The sequence below is a fragment of the Oncorhynchus kisutch genome, linkage group LG8, assembly GCF_002021735.2.
Source record: "Oncorhynchus kisutch isolate 150728-3 linkage group LG8, Okis_V2, whole genome shotgun sequence".
Taxonomy (NCBI): Eukaryota; Metazoa; Chordata; class Actinopteri; order Salmoniformes; family Salmonidae; genus Oncorhynchus; species Oncorhynchus kisutch.
Genome location: NC_034181.2, coordinates 3,467,624 through 3,490,162, shown reverse-complemented (window position 1 = coordinate 3,490,162; position 22,539 = coordinate 3,467,624). Strand labels below are relative to the sequence as shown.

At 45.4% G+C, this 22,539-nt stretch overlaps 1 protein-coding gene across 2 annotated transcripts in view; it reads right to left on the bottom strand.

The window, feature by feature from the left end:
* The window catches only part of LOC109875913 (atrial natriuretic peptide receptor 3), an 89,076-nt gene that overhangs the window by 6,407 nt on the left and 60,130 nt on the right, over positions 1-22,539 (bottom strand). For both annotated transcript variants that reach the window (XM_031829555.1, XM_031829554.1), the window contains exons 4-6: positions 13,389-13,524; positions 5,897-5,991; positions 3,960-4,080 (exon numbers count right to left, since the gene is read on the bottom strand). In XM_031829555.1, coding sequence (XP_031685415.1) covers positions 3,960-4,080; positions 5,897-5,991; positions 13,389-13,524 — 352 coding nt within the window. The remainder of the gene's footprint in view (positions 1-3,959; positions 4,081-5,896; positions 5,992-13,388; positions 13,525-22,539) is intronic.

The following is a 22,539-nucleotide window of genomic DNA, read 5'->3' as shown; positions in this document are numbered from 1 at the left end:
CAGTACTACAGTATACCCACCTGGGTTACTACAGTACTACAGTATATCCACCTTGGTTCCTACAGTACTACAGTATACCCACCTGGGTTACTACAGTACTACAGTATACCCACCTGGGTTATTACAGTACTACAGTATACCCACCTGGGTTACTACAGTATACCCACCTGGGTTACTACAGTACTACAGTATATCCACCTGGGTTACTACAGTACTACAGTATATCCACCTGAGTTACTACAGTACTACAGTATATCCATCTGGGTTACTACAGTACTACAGTATACCCACCTGGGTTACTACAGTATACCCACCTGGGTTACTACAGTACTACAGTATATCCACCTGAGTTACTACAGTATACCCACCTGGGTTCCTACAGTACTACAGTATACCCACCTGGGTTACTACAGTATACCCACCTGGGTTACTACAGTACTACAGTATATCCACCTGGGTTACTACAGTACTACAGTATACCCACCTGGGTTACTACAGTACTACAGTATACCCACCTGGGTTACTACAGTACTACAGTATATCCACCTGGGTTACTACAGTACTACAGTATACCCACCTGGGTTACTACAGTACTACAGTATACCCACCTGGGTTACTACAGTACTACAGTATATCCACCTGGGTTCGTACAGTACTACAGTATACCCACCTGGGTTACTACAGTACTACAGTATATCCACCTTGGTTCCTACAGTACTACAGTATATCCACCTGGGTTCGTACAGTACTACAGTATATCCACTTTGGTTCCTACAGTACTACAGTATACCCACCTGGGTTACTACAGTACTACAGTATATCCACTTTGGTTACTACAGTACTACAGTATACCCACCTGGGTTACTACAGTACTACAGTATACCCACCTGGGTTACTACAGTACTACAGTATATCCACCTGGGTTCGTACAGTACTACAGTATACCCACCTGGGTTACTACAGTACTACAGTATATCCACCTTGGTTCCTACAGTACTACAGTATATCCACCTGGGTTCGTACAGTACTACAGTATATCCACTTTGGTTCCTACAGTACTACAGTATACCCACCTGGGTTACTACAGTACTACAGTATATCCACTTTGGTTACTACAGTACTACAGTATACCCACCTGGGTTACTACAGTATATCCACCATTTTTTATATATTTTTTATTTCACCTTTATTTAACCAGGTCGTCCAGTTGAGAACAAGTTCTCATTTATAACTGTGACCTGGCCAAGCAGTGCGCCACAAACATCAACACAGAGTTACACATGGAATAAAGAAGTGCACAGTCAATAACACAATAGGGGAAAAAAAGTCTATATACAGTGTGTACAAATGGCGTGAGGAGGTAAGGCAATAAATAGGCCAATAGTAGCAAAGTAATTACAATTTAGCAGATTAACACTGGAGTGATAGATGAGCAGATGGTGATGTTCAAGTAGAGATACTGGTGTGCAAAAGAGCAGAAAAGTAAATAAAAACAATATGGGGATGAGGTAGGTAGATTGGGTGGACTATTTACAGATGGACTATGTACAGCTTCTCAGATAGTTTTTTTACATTTTAATTTTACCTTTATTTAACCTTTATTTAACCAGGCAAGTCAGTTAAGAACACATTCTTATTTTCAATGATGGCCTGGGAACAGTGCGTTAACTGCCTGTCCAGGGGCAGAACGACAGATCGACAGCTCGGGGGTTTGAACTCACAACCTTCCAGTTACTAGTCCAACGCTCTAACCACTAGGCTACCCTGCCGCCCCAGTTGATGTTTAAAGTTGGTGAGGGATATAAGTCTCCACCTTCAGCAATTTTTGCAATTCGTTCCAGTCACTGGCAGCAGAGAACTGGAAGGAAAGGTGGCCAAAGGAGGTGTTGGCTTTGGGGATGACCAGTGAATTATACCTGCTGGAGCGGGTGCCCCTGGGTTACGACAGCATATTTTTCACATTTGTGTTCTCTTAACCAGAAATGATTGCTTATGGGTACCTTCATGTGTGTAAAACATTTATGTTCATAGATTTGTGTTCTCTTAACCAGAAATGATTGCTTATGGGTACCTTCATGTGTGTAAAACATTTATGTTCATAGATTTGTGTTCTCTTAACCAGAAATGATTGCTTATGGGTACCTTCATGTGTGTAAAACATTTATGTTCATAGATTTTAGGTGTGTTTTAAAATGAGAAGACATATATCCATTGTTTAGATGGAATGGAATATTCGTATCCTGTATAATTGTTTGTGATATTTAGTATATCTCACCTAGCTATCTTAAGATGAATGCATTGACTGTAAGTCACTCTGGATATGTCACGCCCTGACCATAGAGAGCTCTTGTTTCTCTATGGTGTAGTAGGTCAGGGCGTGACTAGGGGGTATTCTAGTTAAAAATGTCTATGTTGTGTTCTAGTTTAATATTTCTATGTTGTGTTCTAGTTGATATTTTCTATGTTGGTGTTTTGTATGATTCCCAATTAGAGGCAGCTGGTAATCGTTGTTTCTAATTGGGGATCATATTTAAGTAGCTGATTTTCCCACCTGTGTTTGTGGGATATTGTATTGTGTTGTGTTTGTGCACCACGTAGTCACGTTTCGTCGTTCGTGGATTTCTTTATTGTTTTTTGCTTTAAGTTTCGCTTTGAGAAATAAATATGTGGAACTCAACATCCGCTGCGCCTTAGTCCCATTCTTTTAGGACAACTGTGACAGGATAAGAGCGTCTGCTAAACAATGTAAAGGTTTTTACAGATCTTATATTACTGGTATTGATTTGTTGTTGTTGTTGTTGTTGTACCTTCTTTAAATATTGATGTCACAAATGTTTCCTTTGTCCCTTATTGAACATGTCGTAACAATAATAATAATAAAGTAATAATAAATAAATAATAATAATAATAATAATAAATAATAATAATAATAATAAATAAATAATAATAATAATAATAATAAATAAATAATAATAATAATAATAATAAATAAATAATAATAATAATAATAATAAATAATAATAATAATAATAATAAATAAATAATAATAATAATAATAAAGTAATAATAAATAAATAATAATAATAATAATAAAGTAATAATAAATAAATAATAATAATAATAATAAAGTAATAATAAATAAATAATAATAATAATAATAAATAATAATAATAACAAAGTAATAATAAATAAATAATAATAATAATAAAGTAATAATAATAATAAATAATAATAATAATAAATAAATAATAATAATAACAAAGTAATAATAAATAATAATAATAATAATAATAATAATAATAATAATAATAATAATAATAAAGTAATAATGTGACGTTATTTGTTCCATTTGACAAATGAAACCCTGGCGGTATTATATTTATCTGAGAGTGAGGCGGATATATATATTTTACAAAAAAAAAAACATTATTATTTGTCTGTCTGAAACGAAAGATTTCAAATAAATAAATACGTATATGTCGTTGATTAGATATAGAAAAAAAAAAATATTTTATAACTTCTTTAATAAACAATAAAAGCAGATTTAACAACATTTCTGAAAATGGATATATAGTTTTTTTTAAATTAACTCTTCGTATATTCTTTCAAAATATTATATGAATGCATTTATTTTAACACAATTACTGATGCCATTAGTCAATGGTGGTACCTGTCGTAGATATTAGAGGTGTAATAATGATTTAAGTGGGTTGATCATCCGTATCAGTTTACATTTGATTGTTATCCAGACACAATGCATGCCTGCCTACCTCTGGAGCTAGTCGCGAAGACCTGATCGCAATCAGAATGTGGACAAGATCAGAAAAAAAGGTGCATTTAAACGGCAGGTATAAACAGGGTTAGAGCGCCAGAGGCAGAGGGAGGAGTTGTGTTTGTTGGTGTGTGGTGCAGACAGACAGATATAACAGATATATTACAGATCATTAGAGATAATTTACATGATTTGTCTGGCAGGTCTGCGTGGGAGACTCTGTGTAGTCCTCTCAGGGTGAAGTGGTCAGGATTGAACCCCGGAAGCATCTGGAAACTCTCCTTCACACCATAGTAGTTACACACCGTCTGAGAACACACACCATGGTAGTTACACACCAAGAACAAACACAAGGGAAACAACTGCCATCAATCTCAAATAGGGACCACATATTGAGAAGTTGTACTAGAAAAGGACAACTAGGAGGAGAAGGGGGAATTTGACAAGCCAGATAGCATTGTATGGAAGCTGTACAGTCCTTTACAAGCGTGATTTAGAAGGGGGCATTTGACAAGCCAGATAGCATTGTATGGAAGCTGTACAGTCCTTTACAAGCGTGATTTAGAAGGGGGCATTTGACAAGCCAGATAGCATTGTATGGAAGCTGTACAGTCCTTTACGAGCGTGATTTAGAAGGGGGCATTTGACAAGCCAGATAGCATTGTATGGAAGCTGTACAGTCCTTTACGAGCGTCATTTAGAAGGGGGCATCTTCTTACATCATAGGTGTAGAGTAGGAGCGCTGATACAGGGTCAGTTTGGTTTTTTACATTATTATGAATAAGATCACATGGACAGAGGGGACCTGATCCTAGATCAGCACTCCTACTGAGACTCTTTATGACCTGATCCTAGATCACCACTCCTACTGACACTCTTTATGACCTGATCCTAGATCAGTACTCCTACTGAGACTCTTTATGACCTGATCCTAGATCACCACTCCTACTGAGACTCTTTATGATTTGATCCTAGAACAAATCAAATCAAATTTTATTTGTCACATACACATGGTTAGCAGATGTTAATGCGAGTGTAGCGAAATGCTTGTGCTTCTAGTTCTGACAATGCAGTAATAACCAATGAGTAATCTAACCTAACAATTCCAAAACTACTACCTTATACACACAAGAGTAAAGGGATAAAGAATATGTACATAAAGATATATGAATGAGTGATGGTACAGAACGGCATAGGCAAGATGCAGTAGATGGTATAGAGTACAGTATACACATATGAGATGAGTAATGTAGGGTATGTAAACATAAAAGTGGCATAGTTTAAAGTGGCTAGTGATACATTTATTACATCAATTTCCATTATTAAAGTGGCTAGTGATACATTTATTACATAAAGATGGCAAGATGCAGTAGATGATATAGAGTACAGTATATACGTATACATATGAGATGAATAATGTAGGGTATGTAAACATTATATTAGGTAGCATTGCTTAAAGTGGCTAGTGATATATTTTACATCATTTCCCAACAATTCCCATTATTAAAGTGGCTGGAGTTGAGTCAGTGTGTTGGCAGCAGCCACTCAATGTTAGTGGTGGCTGTTTAACAGTCTGATGGCCTTGAGATAGAAGCTGTTTTTCAGTCTCTCGGTCCCAGCTTTGATGCACCTGTACTGACCTCGCCTTCTGGATGATAGCGGGGTGAACAGGCAGTGGCTCGGGTGGTTGTTGTCCTTGATGATCTTTATGGCCTTCCTGTGACATCGGGTGGTGTAGGTGTCCTGGAGGGCAGGTAGTTTGCCGTTGTGCAGACCTCACTACCCTCTGGAGAGCCTTACGGTTGTGGGCGGAGCAGTTGCCGTACCAGGCGGTGATACAGCCCGATAGGATGCTCTCGATTGTGCATCTGTAGAAGTTTGTGAGTGCTTTTGGTGACAAGCCGAATTTCTTCAGCCTCCTGAGGTTGAAGAGGCGCTGCTGCGCCTTCTTCACAACGCTGTCTGTGTGGGTGGACCAATTCAGTTTGTCCGTGATGTGTACGCCGAGAAACCTAAAACTTACTACCCTCTCCACTACTGTCCAGTCGACGTGGACACCACTCTCAGATGCTTACTGAATAAGGGCCCTGATATAGGAGGGTTGGTGTTAGGTTCTGTTCTTACCTCATAGGTTCCTGCCTCGGTGTTTGTCATGCTCATCACAGAGAAGTCTCCGTATCTGTCCCCGTTGAAGTCCATAGACACCTGACCTGCGATGCCTGCCCAGCGACCAGAGGACCAGCGGCATGCAAAGAATGGTAGAATTAATTAGCAAGAGCCCAACATTCCAAGGAAAACAGAGAGCAGAGAGCGGAGTGGAGAAATTCCATCACCGGCCAATATAACAGGAAATCCCATCTCTCCTCCCGCCGTTTGTGTTGGCAGGCCCTCCTAGAATTGTAATTTCATCCCTACGGCTGTGTTCCCAAAAATTGTTGGCATTTTTAACATATTATTTATTTTAACAAGAAAATATGACCCTGTTCTTGACGATTCCTGCTGAACAAAACATTGTTACTTCACGTTGAGAGCTGGCAATGCATTGGCTTTTTAACCAGTTTGGCGAGAGGGGACATCCGTTCTGTAACGGGGACTCTAATCACAGCAGATGAAAGGTCTTGTTCTCCGTGTTGACTCTGCCTCATTCCTTTAAGACTTTAACTGGAGTTATCTGGAGGACATTATTTTGCAACTGGAGTCTGTCACCATACTGTTTGTTGGATATACAGAGGACGTATGGTGAAGAGACAGGGGTCTGTAGTGGTGAAGAGACAGGGGTCTGTAGTGGTGAAGAGACAGGGGTCTGTAGTGGTGAAGAGACAGGGTCTGTACTGGTGAAGAGACAGGGGTCTGTAGTGGTGAATAGACAGGGGTCTGTAGTGGTGAAGAGACAGGGGTCTGTAGTGGTGAAGAGACAGGGTCTGTACTGGTGAAGAGACAGGGGTCTGTAGTGGTGAATAGACAGGGGTCTGTAGTGGTGAAGAGACAGGGTCTGTACTGGTGAAGAGACAGGGTCTGTACTGGTGAAGAGACAGGGGTCTGTAGTGGTGAATAGACAGGGGTCTGTAGTGGTGAAGAGACAGGGGTCTGTAGTGGTGAATGGACAGGGGTCTGTAGTGGTGAATAGTCAGGGGTCTGTAGTGGTAAATGGACAGGGGTCTGTAGTGGTGAAGAGACAGGGGTCTGTAGTGGTGAATAGACAGGGGTCTGTAGTGGTAAATGGACAGGGGTCTGTAGTGGTGAAGAGACAGGGGTCTGTAGTGGTGAAGAGGCAGGGGGTCTGTAGTGGTGAAGAGACAGGGGTCTGTAGTGGTGAAGAGACAGGGGTCTGTAGTGGTGAAGAGACAGGGGTCTGTAGTGGTGAATGGACAGGGGTCTGTAGTGGTGAATAGTCAGGGGTCTGTAGTGGTAAATGGACAGGGGTCTGTAGTGGTGAAGAGACAGGGGTCTGTAGTGGTGAATAGACAGGGGTCTGTAGTGGTAAATGGACAGGGGTCTGTAGTGGTGAAGAGACAGGGGTCTGTAGTGGTGAAGAGGCAGGGGGTCTGTACTGGTGAAGAGACAGGGGTCTGTAGTGGTGAAGAGACAGGGGTCTGTAGTGGTGAAGAGACAGGGGTCTGTAGTGGTGAAGAGACAGGGTCTGTACTGGTGAAGAGACAGGGGTCTGTAGTGGTGAATAGACAGGGGTCTGTAGTGGTGAAGAGACAGGGGTCTGTAGTGGTGAATGGACAGGGGTCTGTAGTGGTGAATAGTCAGGGGTCTGTAGTGGTAAATGGACAGGGGTCTGTAGTGGTGAAGAGACAGGGGTCTGTAGTGGTGAATAGACAGGGGTCTGTAGTGGTAAATGGACAGGGGTCTGTAGTGGTGAAGAGACAGGGGTCTGTAGTGGTGAAGAGGCAGGGGGTCTGTAGTAGTGAAGAGACAGGGGTCTGTAGTGGTGAAGAGACAGGGGTCTGTAGTGGTGAATATACAGGGGTCTGTAGTGGTAAATGGGCAGGGGTCTGTAGTGGTGAAGGGACAGGGGTCTGTAGTGGTGAATGGACAGGGGTCTGTAGTGGTGAATGGACAGGGGTCTGTAGTGGTGAATAGACAGGGGTCTGTAGTGGTGAAGAGACAGGGGTCTGTAGTGGTGAATGGACAGGGGTCTGTAGTGGTGAAGAGACAGGGGTCTGTAGTGGTGAATAGACAGGGGTCTGTAGTGGTGAAGAGACAGGGGTCTGTAGTGGTGAATAGACAGGGGTCTGTAGTGGTGAATAGACAGGGGTCTGTAGTGATGAATAGACAGGGATCTGTAGTGGTGAATAGACAGGGGTCTTTAGTGGTGAATAGACAGGGGTCTGTAGTGGTGAAGAGACAGGGGTCTGTAGTGGTGAAGAGACAGGGGTCTGTAGTGGTGAAGAGACAGGGTCTGTACTGGTGAAGAGACAGGGGTCTGTAGTGGTGAATAGACAGGGGTCTGTAGTGGTGAAGAGACAGGGGTCTGTAGTGGTGAATGGACAGGGGTCTGTAGTGGTGAATAGTCAGGGGTCTGTAGTGGTAAATGGACAGGGGTCTGTAGTGGTGAAGAGACAGGGGTCTGTAGTGGTGAATAGACAGGGGTCTGTAGTGGTAAATGGACAGGGGTCTGTAGTGGTGAAGAGACAGGGGTCTGTAGTGGTGAAGAGGCAGGGGGTCTGTAGTGGTGAAGAGACAGGGGTCTGTAGTGGTGAAGAGACAGGGGTCTGTAGTGGTGAATAGACAGGGGTCTGTAGTGGTGAAGGGACAGGGGTCTGTAGTGGTGAATGGACAGGGGTCTGTAGTGGTGAATAGTCAGGGGTCTGTAGTGGTGAATGGACAGGGGTCTGTAGTGGTGATGAGACAGGGGTCTGTAGTGGTGAAGAGACAGGGGTCTGTAGTGGTGAAGAGACAGGGGTCTGTAGTGGTGAAGAGACAGGGTCTGTACTGGTGAAGAGACAGGGGTCTGTAGTGGTGAATAGACAGGGGTCTGTAGTGGTGAAGAGACAGGGGTCTGTAGTGGTGAATGGACAGGGGTCTGTAGTGGTGAATAGTCAGGGGTCTGTAGTGGTAAATGGACAGGGGTCTGTAGTGGTGAAGAGACAGGGGTCTGTAGTGGTGAATAGACAGGGGTCTGTAGTGGTAAATGGACAGGGGTCTGTAGTGGTGAAGAGACAGGGGTCTGTAGTGGTGAAGAGGCAGGGGGTCTGTAGTGGTGAAGAGACAGGGGTCTGTAGTGGTGAAGAGACAGGGGTCTGTAGTGGTGAATATACAGGGGTCTGTAGTGGTAAATGGGCAGGGGTCTGTAGTGGTGAAGGGACAGGGGTCTGTAGTGGTGAATGGACAGGGGTCTGTAGTGGTGAATAGACAGGGGTCTGTAGTGGTGAAGAGACAGGGGTCTGTAGTGGTGAATGGACAGGGGTCTGTAGTGGTGAAGAGACAGGGGTCTGTAGTGGTGAATAGACAGGGGTCTGTAGTGGTGAAGAGACAGGGGTCTGTAGTGGTGAATAGACAGGGGTCTGTAGTGGTGAATAGACAGGGGTCTGTAGTGATGAATAGACAGGGATCTGTAGTGGTGAATAGACAGGGGTCTTTAGTGGTGAATAGACAGGGGTCTGTAGTGGTGAAGAGACAGGGGTCTGTAGTGGTGAATAGACAGGGGTCTGTAGTGGTGAAGAGACAGGGTTCTGTAGTGGTGAAGAGACAGGGGTCTGTAGTGGTGAATATACAGGGGTCTGTAGTGGTAAATGGGCAGGGGTCTGTAGCAGCCTACTTGGTGTGTGAACTGCTGGCTGCTCATAACTTGCAGATAGTTGTTGACACATCAACGAGGATCAAAGGAACCAGGATCAAAGGGGAGGGCCATTTGTGATTTGTTTCACTCTCATAAGCAATCAGCAATTAGTAGAGGGAGGTGTGCTCTCCACCTATGCTAGGCAATTAGCAATTAGTAGAGGGAGGTGTGCTCTCCACCTATGCTAGGCAATTAGCAATTAGTAGAGGGAGGTGTGCTCTCCACCTATGCTAGGCAATTAGCAATTAGTAGAGGGAGGTGTGCTCTCCACCTATGCTAGGCAATTAGCAATTAGTAGAGGGAGGTGTGCTCTCCACCTATGCTAGGCAATTAGCAATTAGTAGAGGGAGGTGTGCTCTCCACCTATGCTAGGCAATTAGCAATTAGTAGAGGGAGGTGTGCTCTCCACCTATGCTAGGCAATTAGGAATTAATAGAGGGAGGTGTGCTCTCCACCTATGCTAGGCAATTAGCAATTAGTAGAGGGAGGTGTGCTCTCCACCTATGCTAGGCAATTAGGAATTAATAGAGGGAGGTGTGCTCTCCACCTATGCTAGGCAATTAGCAATTAGTAGAGGGAGGTGTGCTCTCCACCTATGCTAGGCAATTAGCAATTAGTAGAGGGAGGTGTGCTCTCCACCTATGCTAGGCAATTAGCAATTAGCAATTAGTTCAGTGAGGTCATTACGAGATTACAGAATAGGGTTGCGGGCAGCTGAGCGATAATGGAGGGAAAATAAACTTCCGGAGGCCTTTTCATCCTTTCACTCCCTCCTCTTCCTCTGTATCCACTGTTAAAACCACTTCCTATCACTCTAAATATCAAGCTTCTGCCTCTAAACCTAGGAAACTCTTTACCACCTTCTCCTCCCTCCTTAATCCTCCTTCCTCCCTTCCTCCCTCTCTGAGGACAACTTTGTCAACCACTTTGAAAAACAGGTTGACGACATCCACTACTCATTCACTCAGCCTATTGAGTCCACTGGTCCTCCTCATTCACTCAGCCTATTGAGTCCACTGGTCCCCCTCATTCACTCAGCCTATTGAGTCCACTGGTCCCCCTCATTCACTCAGCCTATTGAGTCCACTGGTCCCCCTCATTCACTCAGCCTATTGAGTCCACTGGTCCCCCTCATTCACTCAGCCTATTGAGTCCACTGATCCCCCTCATTCACTCAGCCTATTGAGTCCACTGGTCCCCCTCATTCACTCAGCCTATTGAGTCCACTGGTCCCCCTCATTCACTCAGCCTATTGAGTCCACTGGTCCCCCTCATTCACTCAGCCTATTGAGTCCACTGGTCCCCCTCATTCACTCAGCCTATTGAGTCCACTGGTCCCCCTCATTCACTAAGCCTATTGAGTCCACTGGTCCCACTCTTTCACTCAGCCTATTGAGTCCACTGGTCCCACTCATTCACTAAGCCTATTGAGTCCACTGGTCCCACTCTTTCACTCAGCCTATTGAGTCCACTGGTCCCACTCATTCACTCAGCCTATTGAGTCCACTGGTCCAACTCTTTCACTCAGCCTATTGAGTCCACTGGTCCCACTCATTCACTAAGCCTATTGAGTCCACTGGTCCAACTCTTTCACTCAGCCTATTGAGTCCACTGGTCCCACTCATTCACTCAGCCTATTGAGTCCACTGGTCCCACTCCACCCTCTCAGGGCTGGGAGTCTCAGGCTCTATCAGATCCTCCTCTCCACCCTCTCAGGGCTGGGAGTCTCAGGCTCTATCAGATCCTACTCTCCACCCTCTCAGGGCTGGGAGTCTCAGGCTCTATCAGATCCTCCTCTCCACCCTCTCAGGGCTGGGCGTCTCAGGCTCTATCAGATCCTCCTCTCCACCCTCTCAGGGCTGGGCGTCTCAGGCTCTATCAGATCCTCTCCACCCTCTCAGGGCTGGGCGTCTCAGGCTCTATCAGATCCTCCTCTCCACCCTCTCAGGGCTGGGCATCTCAGGCTCTATCAGATCCTACTCTCCACCCTCTCAGGGCTGGGAGTCTCAGGCTCTATCAGATCCTCCTCTCCACCCATCATACTGCCGTAAGCCCTTGGTACTGCTGTAAGCCCTTCATACTGCTGTAAGCCCTTCATACTGCTGTAAGCCCTTCATACTGCCGTAAGCCCTACATACTGCTGTAAGCCCTTCATACTGCCATAAGCCCTTCATACTGCCGTAAGCCCTTGGTACTGCTGTAAGCCCTTCATACTGCCGTAAGCCCTTGGTACTGCTGTAAGCCCTACATACTGCTGTAAGCCCTTCATACTGCCGTAAGCCCTTGGTACTGCTGTAAGCCCTACATACTGCTGTAAGCCCTTCATACTGCCGTAAGCCCTTGGTACTGCTGTAAGCCCTTCCTACTGCTGTAAGCCCTTCCTACTGCTGTAAGCCCTTGGTACTGCTGTAAGCCCTACATACTGCTGTAAGCCCTTCATACTGCCGTAAGCCCTTGGTACTGCTATAAGCCCTTCCTACTGCTGTAAGCCCTTGGTACTGCCGTAAGCCCTTCATACTGCCGTAAGCCCTTGGTACTGCTGTACAGTGTACTGTCTGTGGTGTATTTTAACATCCTCTACAAGCTAAAGGAAATCGTTCTGGTTAACAGCTCAGGACACAGCTGCACTGCGCTGAGCTAGCTGTGTTGCACGCCAAATCCTTGTGTAATTGATAGTGATATCAATAATGCTATAAATGTTCCTTCTACAGCTATTAAAAATGAGTGGAGAATGCCAGAGGCTCAACTCGGGTTGACAACATTGGCCTAATTAAGGGTGATGATTGGTCCAGCTGGGAGCCAGGACAACTGAAGGAGACGGAATCTGAGCTCCGGTCTTAGATCTAAAATTCAGATCACATTCCAGCAGTCTTACAGTCTTTGGAAAATGATCTACACCTCAGTAAAAAACATCCTCAGAGGACATATGATGAGACAGCGAGAGGAGAGAGAGAGAGAGAGAGAGAGAGAGAGAGAGAGAGAGAGAGAGAGAGAGAGAGAGAGAGAGAGAGAGAGAGAGAGAGAGAGAGAGAGAGAGAGAGAGAGAGAGAGAGAGACAGCGAGAGGAGAGAGAGAGAGAGAGAGAGAGAGAGAGAGAGAGAGAGAGAGAGAGAGAGAGAGAGAGAGAGAGAGAGAGAGAGAGAGAGAGAGAGAGAGAGAGAGAGAGAGAGAGAGAGAGATTTTCATTTATTTATATTTCACTTTGTTTATTATCTATTTCACTTGCTTTGGCATTTAAAAATATGTTTCCCATGCCAAAAAAGCCCTTAAATTTAATTGAATTGAGAAAGAGAGAAAGGGATGCAAAGAGAGAGAGGATGAATGCAGGCTGCTAAGGCTCTGGAGGGAGGCCAATATGATAAGGATGGGAGGATAAGAATGGGGAAGAGATAAGGGAGAGTTTTAATAAGGACCAGTGGGGAGGAGAGGTTTAATAAGGACCAGAGGGGAGGAGAGGTTTAATAAGGACCAGAGATAAGGCAGAGGTTTAATAAGGACCAGAGGGGAGGAGAGGTTTAATAAGGACCAGAGGGGAGGAGAGGTTTAATAAGGACCAGAGGGGAGGAGAGGTTTAATAAGGACCAGAGGGGAGAAGAGGTTTAATAAGGACCAGAGGGGAGGAGAGGTTTAATAAGGACCAGAGGGGAGGAGAGGTTTAATAAGGACCAGAGATAAGGCAGAGGTTTAATAAGGACCAGAGGGGAGGAGAGGTTTAATAAGGACCAGAGGGGAGGAGAGGTTTAATAAGGACCAGAGGGGAGGAGAGGTTTAATAAGGACCAGAGGGGAGGAGAGGTTTAATAAGGACCAGAGGGTTTTTGTTTTTTACCTTCAAATGTTCTGTTCCACATGCGATAGGTGATCTCTGCTCCGTCCTTCTTGGTGAGGCCGTTCCTGATGGCTTCGTGCAGCGCCAGGGCGTACAGCAGCAATGCATCATGGAACCCTTCCATAAACATGTTGATCTGGAGGAAAACAACAGTAAAACAGGGATTAATCACCTGATCTCCTCCCGTCGTACTGTATCACAGAGTTCATTGAAGCCAACATTTTGAAATGGCCCTCGGTCTCTGGACTAAAGCCTGGGAATTGAATTGAAGAGAATGGTCCATAAGCCCCGAAAAATGATACCAAGCATCTGGAAAGGTCCTGTATGGAGGAATGGTCTAAGATCCATACGAATGTGTTCTACAATCTCAAAAAACAACAACAGAGAAAGGCTGTTATCCTCACAAGTGGAGGGATCTAGAGTATTGACAGCAGGGGAGGGTTCTAGAGTATTGACAACAGCAGAGGGTTCTAGAGTATTGACAACAGGGGAGGGTTCTAGAGTATTGACAGCAGGGGAGGGTTCTAGAGTATTGACAACAGGTGAGGGTTCTAGAGTATTGACAACAGGGGAGGGTTCTAGAGTATTGACAACAGGGGAGGGTTCTAGAGTATTGACAACAGGGGAGGGTTCTAGAGTATTGACAACAGGGGAGGGTGTCAGGTTGGATGGGGAGTGTCCTGTACAGATGTTTTCAGGTCTCCCCAGAGCTGGGTGATTGGAATATGAATGACAGTCATCCAATATGCTGTAATAGAAATAAGGCCATGTTCATAAAAAAAAAATATATATATATATCATGCTCCCTCATCTTAAATGGCATTGACCGCCACTGAAACCTAGTAGTACTATAGTTTGCTTCAGAATGGATCAGGTCAGCATTTTGTTTCTGCAAAAAATATTCTGTAAAATTCTAAGCTCGATATTTGTGTATTTTTTGGAAACGAGCAAATTCCCTTACCTTTATTGAAACGATTTGACCATATATTTGGAGGGAGGAGAGTACGTTTACTTGTGTTGTCAGCATTGAGAAAGCAAACGCTCTCTAAAATATGAAACCACAGGCCTCGGTATGTAGCATCAGCCTCTCTTCCTCCCCCGCCAGCGATGGGCAGCGATGGGCAGCAGAGCGAGTAAAACATACATAAATGAATAGATTGTTTAAAAAGAGTTGGTTGTTAGCTATATCAGCTATATCCCTGCCGCCGCGGGGCTGCTAATCGGCTGCTGAAGGTGAATGGAAATACACAGCCATTACCTCGGCTGGTACATGTACTGAGTTCCCCCTGAGTAGCAGTCCTCTGCGGCGCACAGATTACTTCCTGTTTAGGTTGGGCACTGGATAGATTGATAGAGAAGACATGGAATGGAACAATGATCCCGATCAGAACGTGATCAACTATTAGTGTCAGTCTAACAGTATCCACATCTCTTAGGGTGTATCAACTATGAGTGTCAGTCTAACAGGATCCACAGCTCTTAGGGTGTATCAACTATTAGTGTCAGTCTAACAGGATCCACAGCTCTCAGGGTGTCAGTCTAACAGTATCCACAGCTCTTAGGGGGTATCAACTATTAGTGTCAGTCTAACAGGATCCACAGCTCTCAGGGTGTCAGTCTAACAGGATCCACAGCTCTTAGGGGGTATCAACTATTAGTGTCAGTCTAACAGTATCCACAGCTCTTAGGGTGTCAGTCTAACAGTATCCACAGCTCTTAGGGGGTATCAACTATTAGTGTCAGTCTAACAGTATCCACAGCTCTTAGGGTGTATCAACTATTAGTGTCAGTCTAACAGTATCCACAGCTCTCAGGGTGTATCAACTATTAGTGTCAGTCTAACAGTATCCACAGCTCTCAGGGCATCACCACAGGCAACATGCATATAATTGGCTAGTCGGCCCGAGGGATGAAGATCAGTGTACAGAACGTTCCTCCCGAGAAGAAATCCATTCAGTGATGGTTGATTGATTCATTTTGAATGAGGAAACCGACGACGGGTAGGTAGGTGTTGTAAGCTCATCCGGCCAATGGAAATCAGTCAGACGGAGAACGTTCAGACCCAAATTGCGTTGAGTTAGTAGTTGATTCTTGTAAGGACGTTATTAAGACACCTACAGTAAATGTGTGTTGTTTTATTTAGAGACTGAGTGGAACCCAAGGTCACGTGTTTTGGAAAAGTGATCACTATGTTATAAAATGAAAAGGCGAGCTGAACGTTGGTAACTTGGTGAATCGTATAGCCTAGACCACATGGGAGCATGGCGGTGCCCCATTGGAACAGGTCTTTGACTGGATCACGCCGGGATATCAGGAGTACTCAGTGACTCACGCCGGGATATCAGGAGTACTCAGTGACTCACGCAGGGATATCAGGAGTACTCAGTGACTCACGCAGGGATATCAGGAGTACTCAGTGACTCACGCAGGGATATCAGGAGTACTCAGTGACTCACGCAGGGATATCAGGAGTACTCAGTGACTCACGCCGGGATATCAGGAGTACTCAGTGACTCACGCAGGGATATCAGGAGTACGCAGTAACTCACGCCGGGATATCAGGAGTACTCAGTGACTCACGCAGGGCTATCAGGAGTACTCAGTGAATCACGCAGGGATATCAGGAGTACTCAGTAACTCACGCAGGGATATCAGGAGTACTCAGTGACTCACGCAGGGATATCAGGAGTACTCAGTGAATCACGCAGGGATATCAGGAGTACTCAGTGACTCACGCAGGGATATCAGGAGTACTCAGTGACTCACGCCGGGATATCAGGAGTACTCAGTGACTCACGCCGGGATATCAGGAGTACTCAGTGACTCACGCCGGGATATCAGGAGTACTCAGTGACTCACGCAGGGATATCAGGAGTACTCAGTGACTCACTGTGTCTTAAGTGGAAGGGTAAACCTTTCAACATTTATGTTGGTTTCATGGTTTCTTGTGAAAACAAATATGGGCCAAATTGTTTGTTTAGCTACAGACTGTGTGTGGACTAACTCATTATTTACACTGTCTGGTACTTAGGCTGCAAATTGCCGGAGAACAGATGACTTTCTGTGTGGTATTATGATTGTTATGGCAAACAGATGGAGGTTTGTTTACACCAGGATAAAACAGGGTCAAGCGGTCTCATATACGCTGGAAATATTGGACCCCTTGTTAAAGATCAGCAAAAAAAGACTGTATAAAATGAATAATACAAAACACTGAGCTGCTAAAAATGGTTTGAATTATATTATTTTATACTAATACAATTGCTTAGAGTAAGATATTTTGAAACGTCTCCTCTGTGTAAAGGTGAGACTCTCACCTACATGTCTGTTGTTTCGCTCTAGAATGGCCACAGGCCTCAGAAGACTCGTCTGAAGGTTCCCCGGTGCGAGTCGAATACATTTATGGAAGCAGTGCATCCCGAAAGTATTCAGGCCCCTCTACTTTTTCCACATTTTGTTACGTTACAGCCTTATTTATAAGATTGATTAAATCATTTTTCCCACCCTCATCAATCTACACACAGTACCCCATAATGACATCACAGTACCCCATAATGACATCACAGTACCCCATAATGACATCACAGTACCCCATAATGACATCACAGTACCCCATAATGACATCACAGTACCCCATAATGATATCACAGTACCCCATAATGACATCACAGTACCCCATAATGACATCACAGTACCCCATAATGACATCACAGTACCCCATAATGACATCACAGTACCCCATAATGATATCACAGTACCCCATAATGACATCACAGTACCCCATAATGACATCACAGTACCCCATAATGACATCACAGTACCCCATAATGACATCACAGTACCCCATAATGACATCACAGTACCCCATAATGACATCACAGTACCCCATAATGACATCACAGTGCCCCATAATGACATCACAGTACCCCATAATGACATCACAGTACCCCATAATGACATCACAGTACCCCATAATGACATCACAGTACCCCATAATGACATCACAGTACCCCATAATGACATCACAGTACCCCATAATGACATGGCAAAAACGGGCAAAAAAAATCAAAAACAGAAATACCTGATTTGCATAAGTATTCAGACCCTTTGCTATGAGACTCCAAATTGAGCTCAGGTTGCATCCTGTTTCCATTGATCATCCTTGAGATATTTCTACAACTTGATTAGAGTCAACCTGTGGTAAATTCAATTGATTGGACATTATTTGGAAAGGCAGACACCTGTCTATATAAAGGTCCCACAATTGACAGTGCATGTCAGAGCAGAAACCAAGCCATGAGATGGAAGGCATTGTCTGTAGAACTCCGAGACGGGATCGTGTCGAGGCACAGATCACTAGCACAATAACAAATACTTGTCGACAGACTTGTGACGTCATCAGGGCAACATTATATGACGTCACCAGGAGCAGTGATTGTGATAGTGTCCTCTATTTCTTCCTCTTGGCTCAATGCTGGAGCGTCCCAGCCCTCAGTCTACTTCAGCGCCACAGGAACCAACTTTGTGTACTGCCACTAAAAGTAGCAACCACATGTTAACTTCTTCACACTGGTGAAAAGTCACACAACACTAGCCTAGTCTCGCCTCGTCTAAAAGGACATCCTTGATTCTGAAGCCAATCAACCAGGTGAGAGAAAATGGAATTAGCCTGATCCTAGATATGTTGTGCTGTCAATGACTATCAGAGTTGGCCAGACAACACAAACAGATCTGGGACCAGGCTAGAGTTGAATAGCAACGGGCTAGAAGAATAAGACAATACAGTGTTTGATACGCCAGTACGGCCATGCAGGTCTGGTCTGTTGGTGGCAACCTCTACTAACCATTGTCTCTCAACAGGACAGTGTGGATGGTGAAATCTACTGGGAGCAGGAAGCTGAAAGAAGAGACAAAGGAAAAAGCTATCTCCCTCCCACAGCAGGCCAACCCCCCCCCCCCCCTGTCCTCCAACCACCCACAGCATGCCAAGCAGCCCCCCCCTGTCCTCCAACCACCCACAGCAGCCCCCCCCCCTTGTCCTCCAGCCTCCCACAGCAGGCCAACCCCCCCTTCCCCCTTGTCCTCCAACCACCCACAGCAGGCCACCCCCCCCCCCCCTTGTCCTCCAACCACCCACAGCAGGCCACACACCCCCCCCCCCCCTGTCCTCCAACCACCCACAGCAGGCCAAGGGGGGGGCTGTTGTTCAAAAAATGAACAACAGAAACCAAACCAGTGGTGATGAATAACAACTTGAATGGCTATTCAGCAGTGGTGTAAAGTACTTAAGAGCAAAATACTTTAAAGTACTACTTAAGTAGTTTTTTGGGGTATCTGTTCTTTACTATTTATATTTTTTGGAAAACTTTTAACTTCACTACATTCCTAAAAAATAAATAATGTACTTTTTACTCCATGCATTTTTATTGAGACCCAACAGTACTCGTTACATTTTGACAGGAACATGTTCTAATTCACACACTTATCAAGAGAACATCCCTGGTCATCCCTACTGCCTCTGATCTGGAGGACTCACTAAGCAGAGAACATCCCTACTGCCTCTGATCTGGTGGACTCACTAAGCAGAGAACATCCCTGGTCATCCCTACTGCCTCTGATCTGGAGGACTCACTAAACAGAGAACATCCCTGGTCATCCCTACTGCCTCTGATCTGGAGGACTCACTAAACAGAGAACATCCCTGGTCATCCCTACTGCCTCTGATCTGGAGGACTCACTAAACAGAGAACATCCCTGGTCATCCCTACTGCCTCTGATCTGGAGGACTCACTAAACAGAGAACATCCCTACTGCCTCTGATCTGGTGGACTCACTAAGCAGAGAACATCCCTGGTCGTCCCTGCTGCCTCTGATCTGGAGGACTCACTAAGCAGAGAACATCCCTGGTCGTCCCTGCTGCCTCTGATCTGGAGGACTCACTAAGCAGAGAACATCCCTGGTCGTCCCTGCTGCCTCTGATCTGGAGGACTCACTAAACAGAGAACATCCCTGGTCGTCCCTGCTGCCTCTGATCTGGAGGACTCACTAAGCAGAGAACATCCCTGGTCATCCCTACTGCCTCTGATCTGGTGGACTCACTAAACAGAGAACATCCCTGGTCATCCCTACTGCCTCTGATCTGGAGGACTCACTAAACAGAGAACATCCCTGGTCATCCCTACTGCCTCTGATCTGGAGGACTCACTAAACAGAGAACATCCCTGGTCATCCCTACTGCCTCTGATCTGGAGGACTCACTAAACAGAGAACATCCCTGGTCATCCCTACTGCCTCTGGTCTGGAGGACTCACTAAACAGAGAACATCCCTGGTCATCCCTACTGCCTCTGATCTGGCGGACTCACTAAACAGAGAACATCCCTGGTCATCCCTACTGCCTCTGGTCTGGAGGACTCACTAAACAGAGAACATCCCTGGTCATCCCTACTGCCTCTGGTCTGAAGGACTCACTAAACAGAGAACATCCCTGGTCATCCCTACTGCCTCTGATCTGGAGGACTCACTAAACAGAGAACATCCCTGGTCATCCCTACTGCCTCTGATCTGGAGGACTCACTAAACAGAGAACATCCCTGGTCATCCCTACTGCCTCTGGTCTGGAGGACTCACTAAACAGAGAACATCCCTGGTCATCCCTACTGCTTCTGATCTGGAGGACTCACTAAACAGAGAACATCCCTGGTCATCTCTACTACCTCTGATCTGGAGGACTCACTAGACAGAGAACATCCCTGGTCATCCCTACTGCCTCTGATCTGGAGGACTCACTAAACAGAGAACATCCCTGGTCATCCCTACTGCCTCTGATCTGGAGGACTCACTAAACAGAGAACATCCCTGGTCATCCCTACTGCCTCTGATCTGGAGGACTCACTAAACAGAGAACATCCCTGGTCATCCCTACTGCCTCTGATCTGGCAGATTTACAAACTGCTTCGTTTGTAAATTATGTCTGAGTGTTAATGTGCCCCTGGCAACCTGTAAATACATTTTAAAAATAAAATAGTGAATTCTGGTTTGCTTAATATAAGCAATTTGAAATGGTTTATAATTTTACTTTTGATACTTAAGTACATTTAAAACCAAATACGTTCAGACTTTTATTAGAGTAGTATTTTACTGGCTTTAACGTTCACTTGAGTCATTTTCTATTAAGGTATCTTTACTTTTACTCAAGTATGACAATTGAGTACTTTTTCAATCACTGCTTATGAGGGCACAAGGCGAGACCCAGATACAGGCACGGAAGGGAGATGGTTTGAGTCTTTGATATTTATTAATAATCCAAAAGAGGAAAGCAAGAGAATGGTCGAGGCAAAAGGTCCAAACCAGATCAGAGTCCAGGAGGTACAGAGTGGCAGGCAGGCTCGAGGTCAGGCCAGGCAGAATGGTCAGGCAGGCTCGAGGTCAGGGCAGGCAGAATGGTCAGGCAGGCTCGAGGTCAGGGCAGGCAGAATGGTCAGGCAGGCTCGAGGTCAGGCCAGGCAGAATGGTCAGGCAGGCTCGAGGTCAGGGCAGGCAGAACGGTCAGGCAGGCTCGAGGTCAGGGCAGGCAGAATGGTCAGGCAGGCTCGAGGTCAGGGCAGGCAGAATGGTCAGGCAGGCTCGAGGTCAGGCCAGGCAGAATGGTCAGGCAGGCTTGAGGTCAGGGCAGGCAGAATGGTCAGGCAGGCTCGAGGTCAGGCCAGGCAGAATGGTCAGGCAGGCTTGAGGTCAGGGCAGGCAGAATGGTCAGGCAGGCTCGAGTTCAGGCCAGGCAGAATGGTCAGGCAGGCTTGAGGTCAGGGCAGGCAGAATGGTCAGGCAGGCTCGAGGTCAGGCCAGGCAGAATGGTCAGGCAGGCTCGAGGTCAGGGCAGGCAGAATGGTCAGGCAGGCTCGAGGTCAGGGCAGGCAGAATGGTCAGGCAGGCTCGAGGTCAGGGCAGGCAGAATGGTCAGGCAGGCTCGAGGTCAGGGCAGGCAGAATGGTCAGGCAGGCTCGAGGTCAGGTCAGGCAGAATGGTCAGGCAGGCTCGAGGTCAGGGCAGGCAGAATGGTCAGGCAGGCTCGAGGTCAGGGCAGGCAGAATGGTCAGGCAGGCTCGAGGTCAGGGCAGGCAGAATGGTCAGGCAGGCTCGAGGTCAGGGCAGGCAGAATGGTCAGGCAGGCTCGAGGTCAGGGCAGGCAGAATGGTCAGGCAGGCTCGAGGTCAGGCCAGGCAGAATGGTCCAGAAAACAGGCAAGATTCAAAACCGGGAGGACTAGAAAAAAGAGAATAACAAAGGCAGGAGCACGGGAAAAACACGCTGGTTGACTTGGAACATACAAGACGAACTGGCACAGACAGACAGAAAACACAGGTTTAAAAATCCAGGGAACAATGGGGACGATGGGGGACACCTGGAGGGGGTGGAGACAAGCACAAGGACAGGGGAAACAGATCAGGGAGTGACACTGCTATTCAGAAAACGTCCTGGTTGCACATGGAAGATGAGACAAAATAAGTTGAACAACTGAAAGGATTTTGGTTTTGTGTCTCAATTGTTTTCAATTTAAAGCAGATATACATGTACGTCCAGTACCAGTCAGAAGTTTGGACCCACATGCTCATTCAAGGGTTTTTCTTTATAAAAAATAAAATAATAGTAGACATCAAAACTATTAAATAACACATATGGAATCATGTTGGAAGCAAAACAAAGTGTTAAACAAATGTTATAGTTGAGATTCTTCAAAGTAGCCACCCTTTGCCTTGGTGACAGCTTTGCACACTCTTGGCATTCTCTCAACCAGCTTCATAAGGTAGTCACCTGGAATACATTTCAATTAACAGGTGTGGATTGTTAAAAGTTAATTTCTGGTATTTATTTCCTTCTTAATGCGTTTGAGCTAATCAGTTGTATTGTGACAAGAACAGCTCAAAGAAACAAAAAGAAATGACGGTCCATCATTACTTTAAGGCATGAAGGTCAGTCAATGAGGAACATTTCAAGAACGTTTTTGGTTACTACATGATTCTATATGTGCTATTTCATAGTTTTGATGTCTTCACTATTATTCTACAATGTAGAAAATAGTAAAAATAAAGAAAAACCCTTGAATGAGTAGGTGTTCTAAAACCCTTGAATGAGTAGGTGTTCTAAAACCCTTG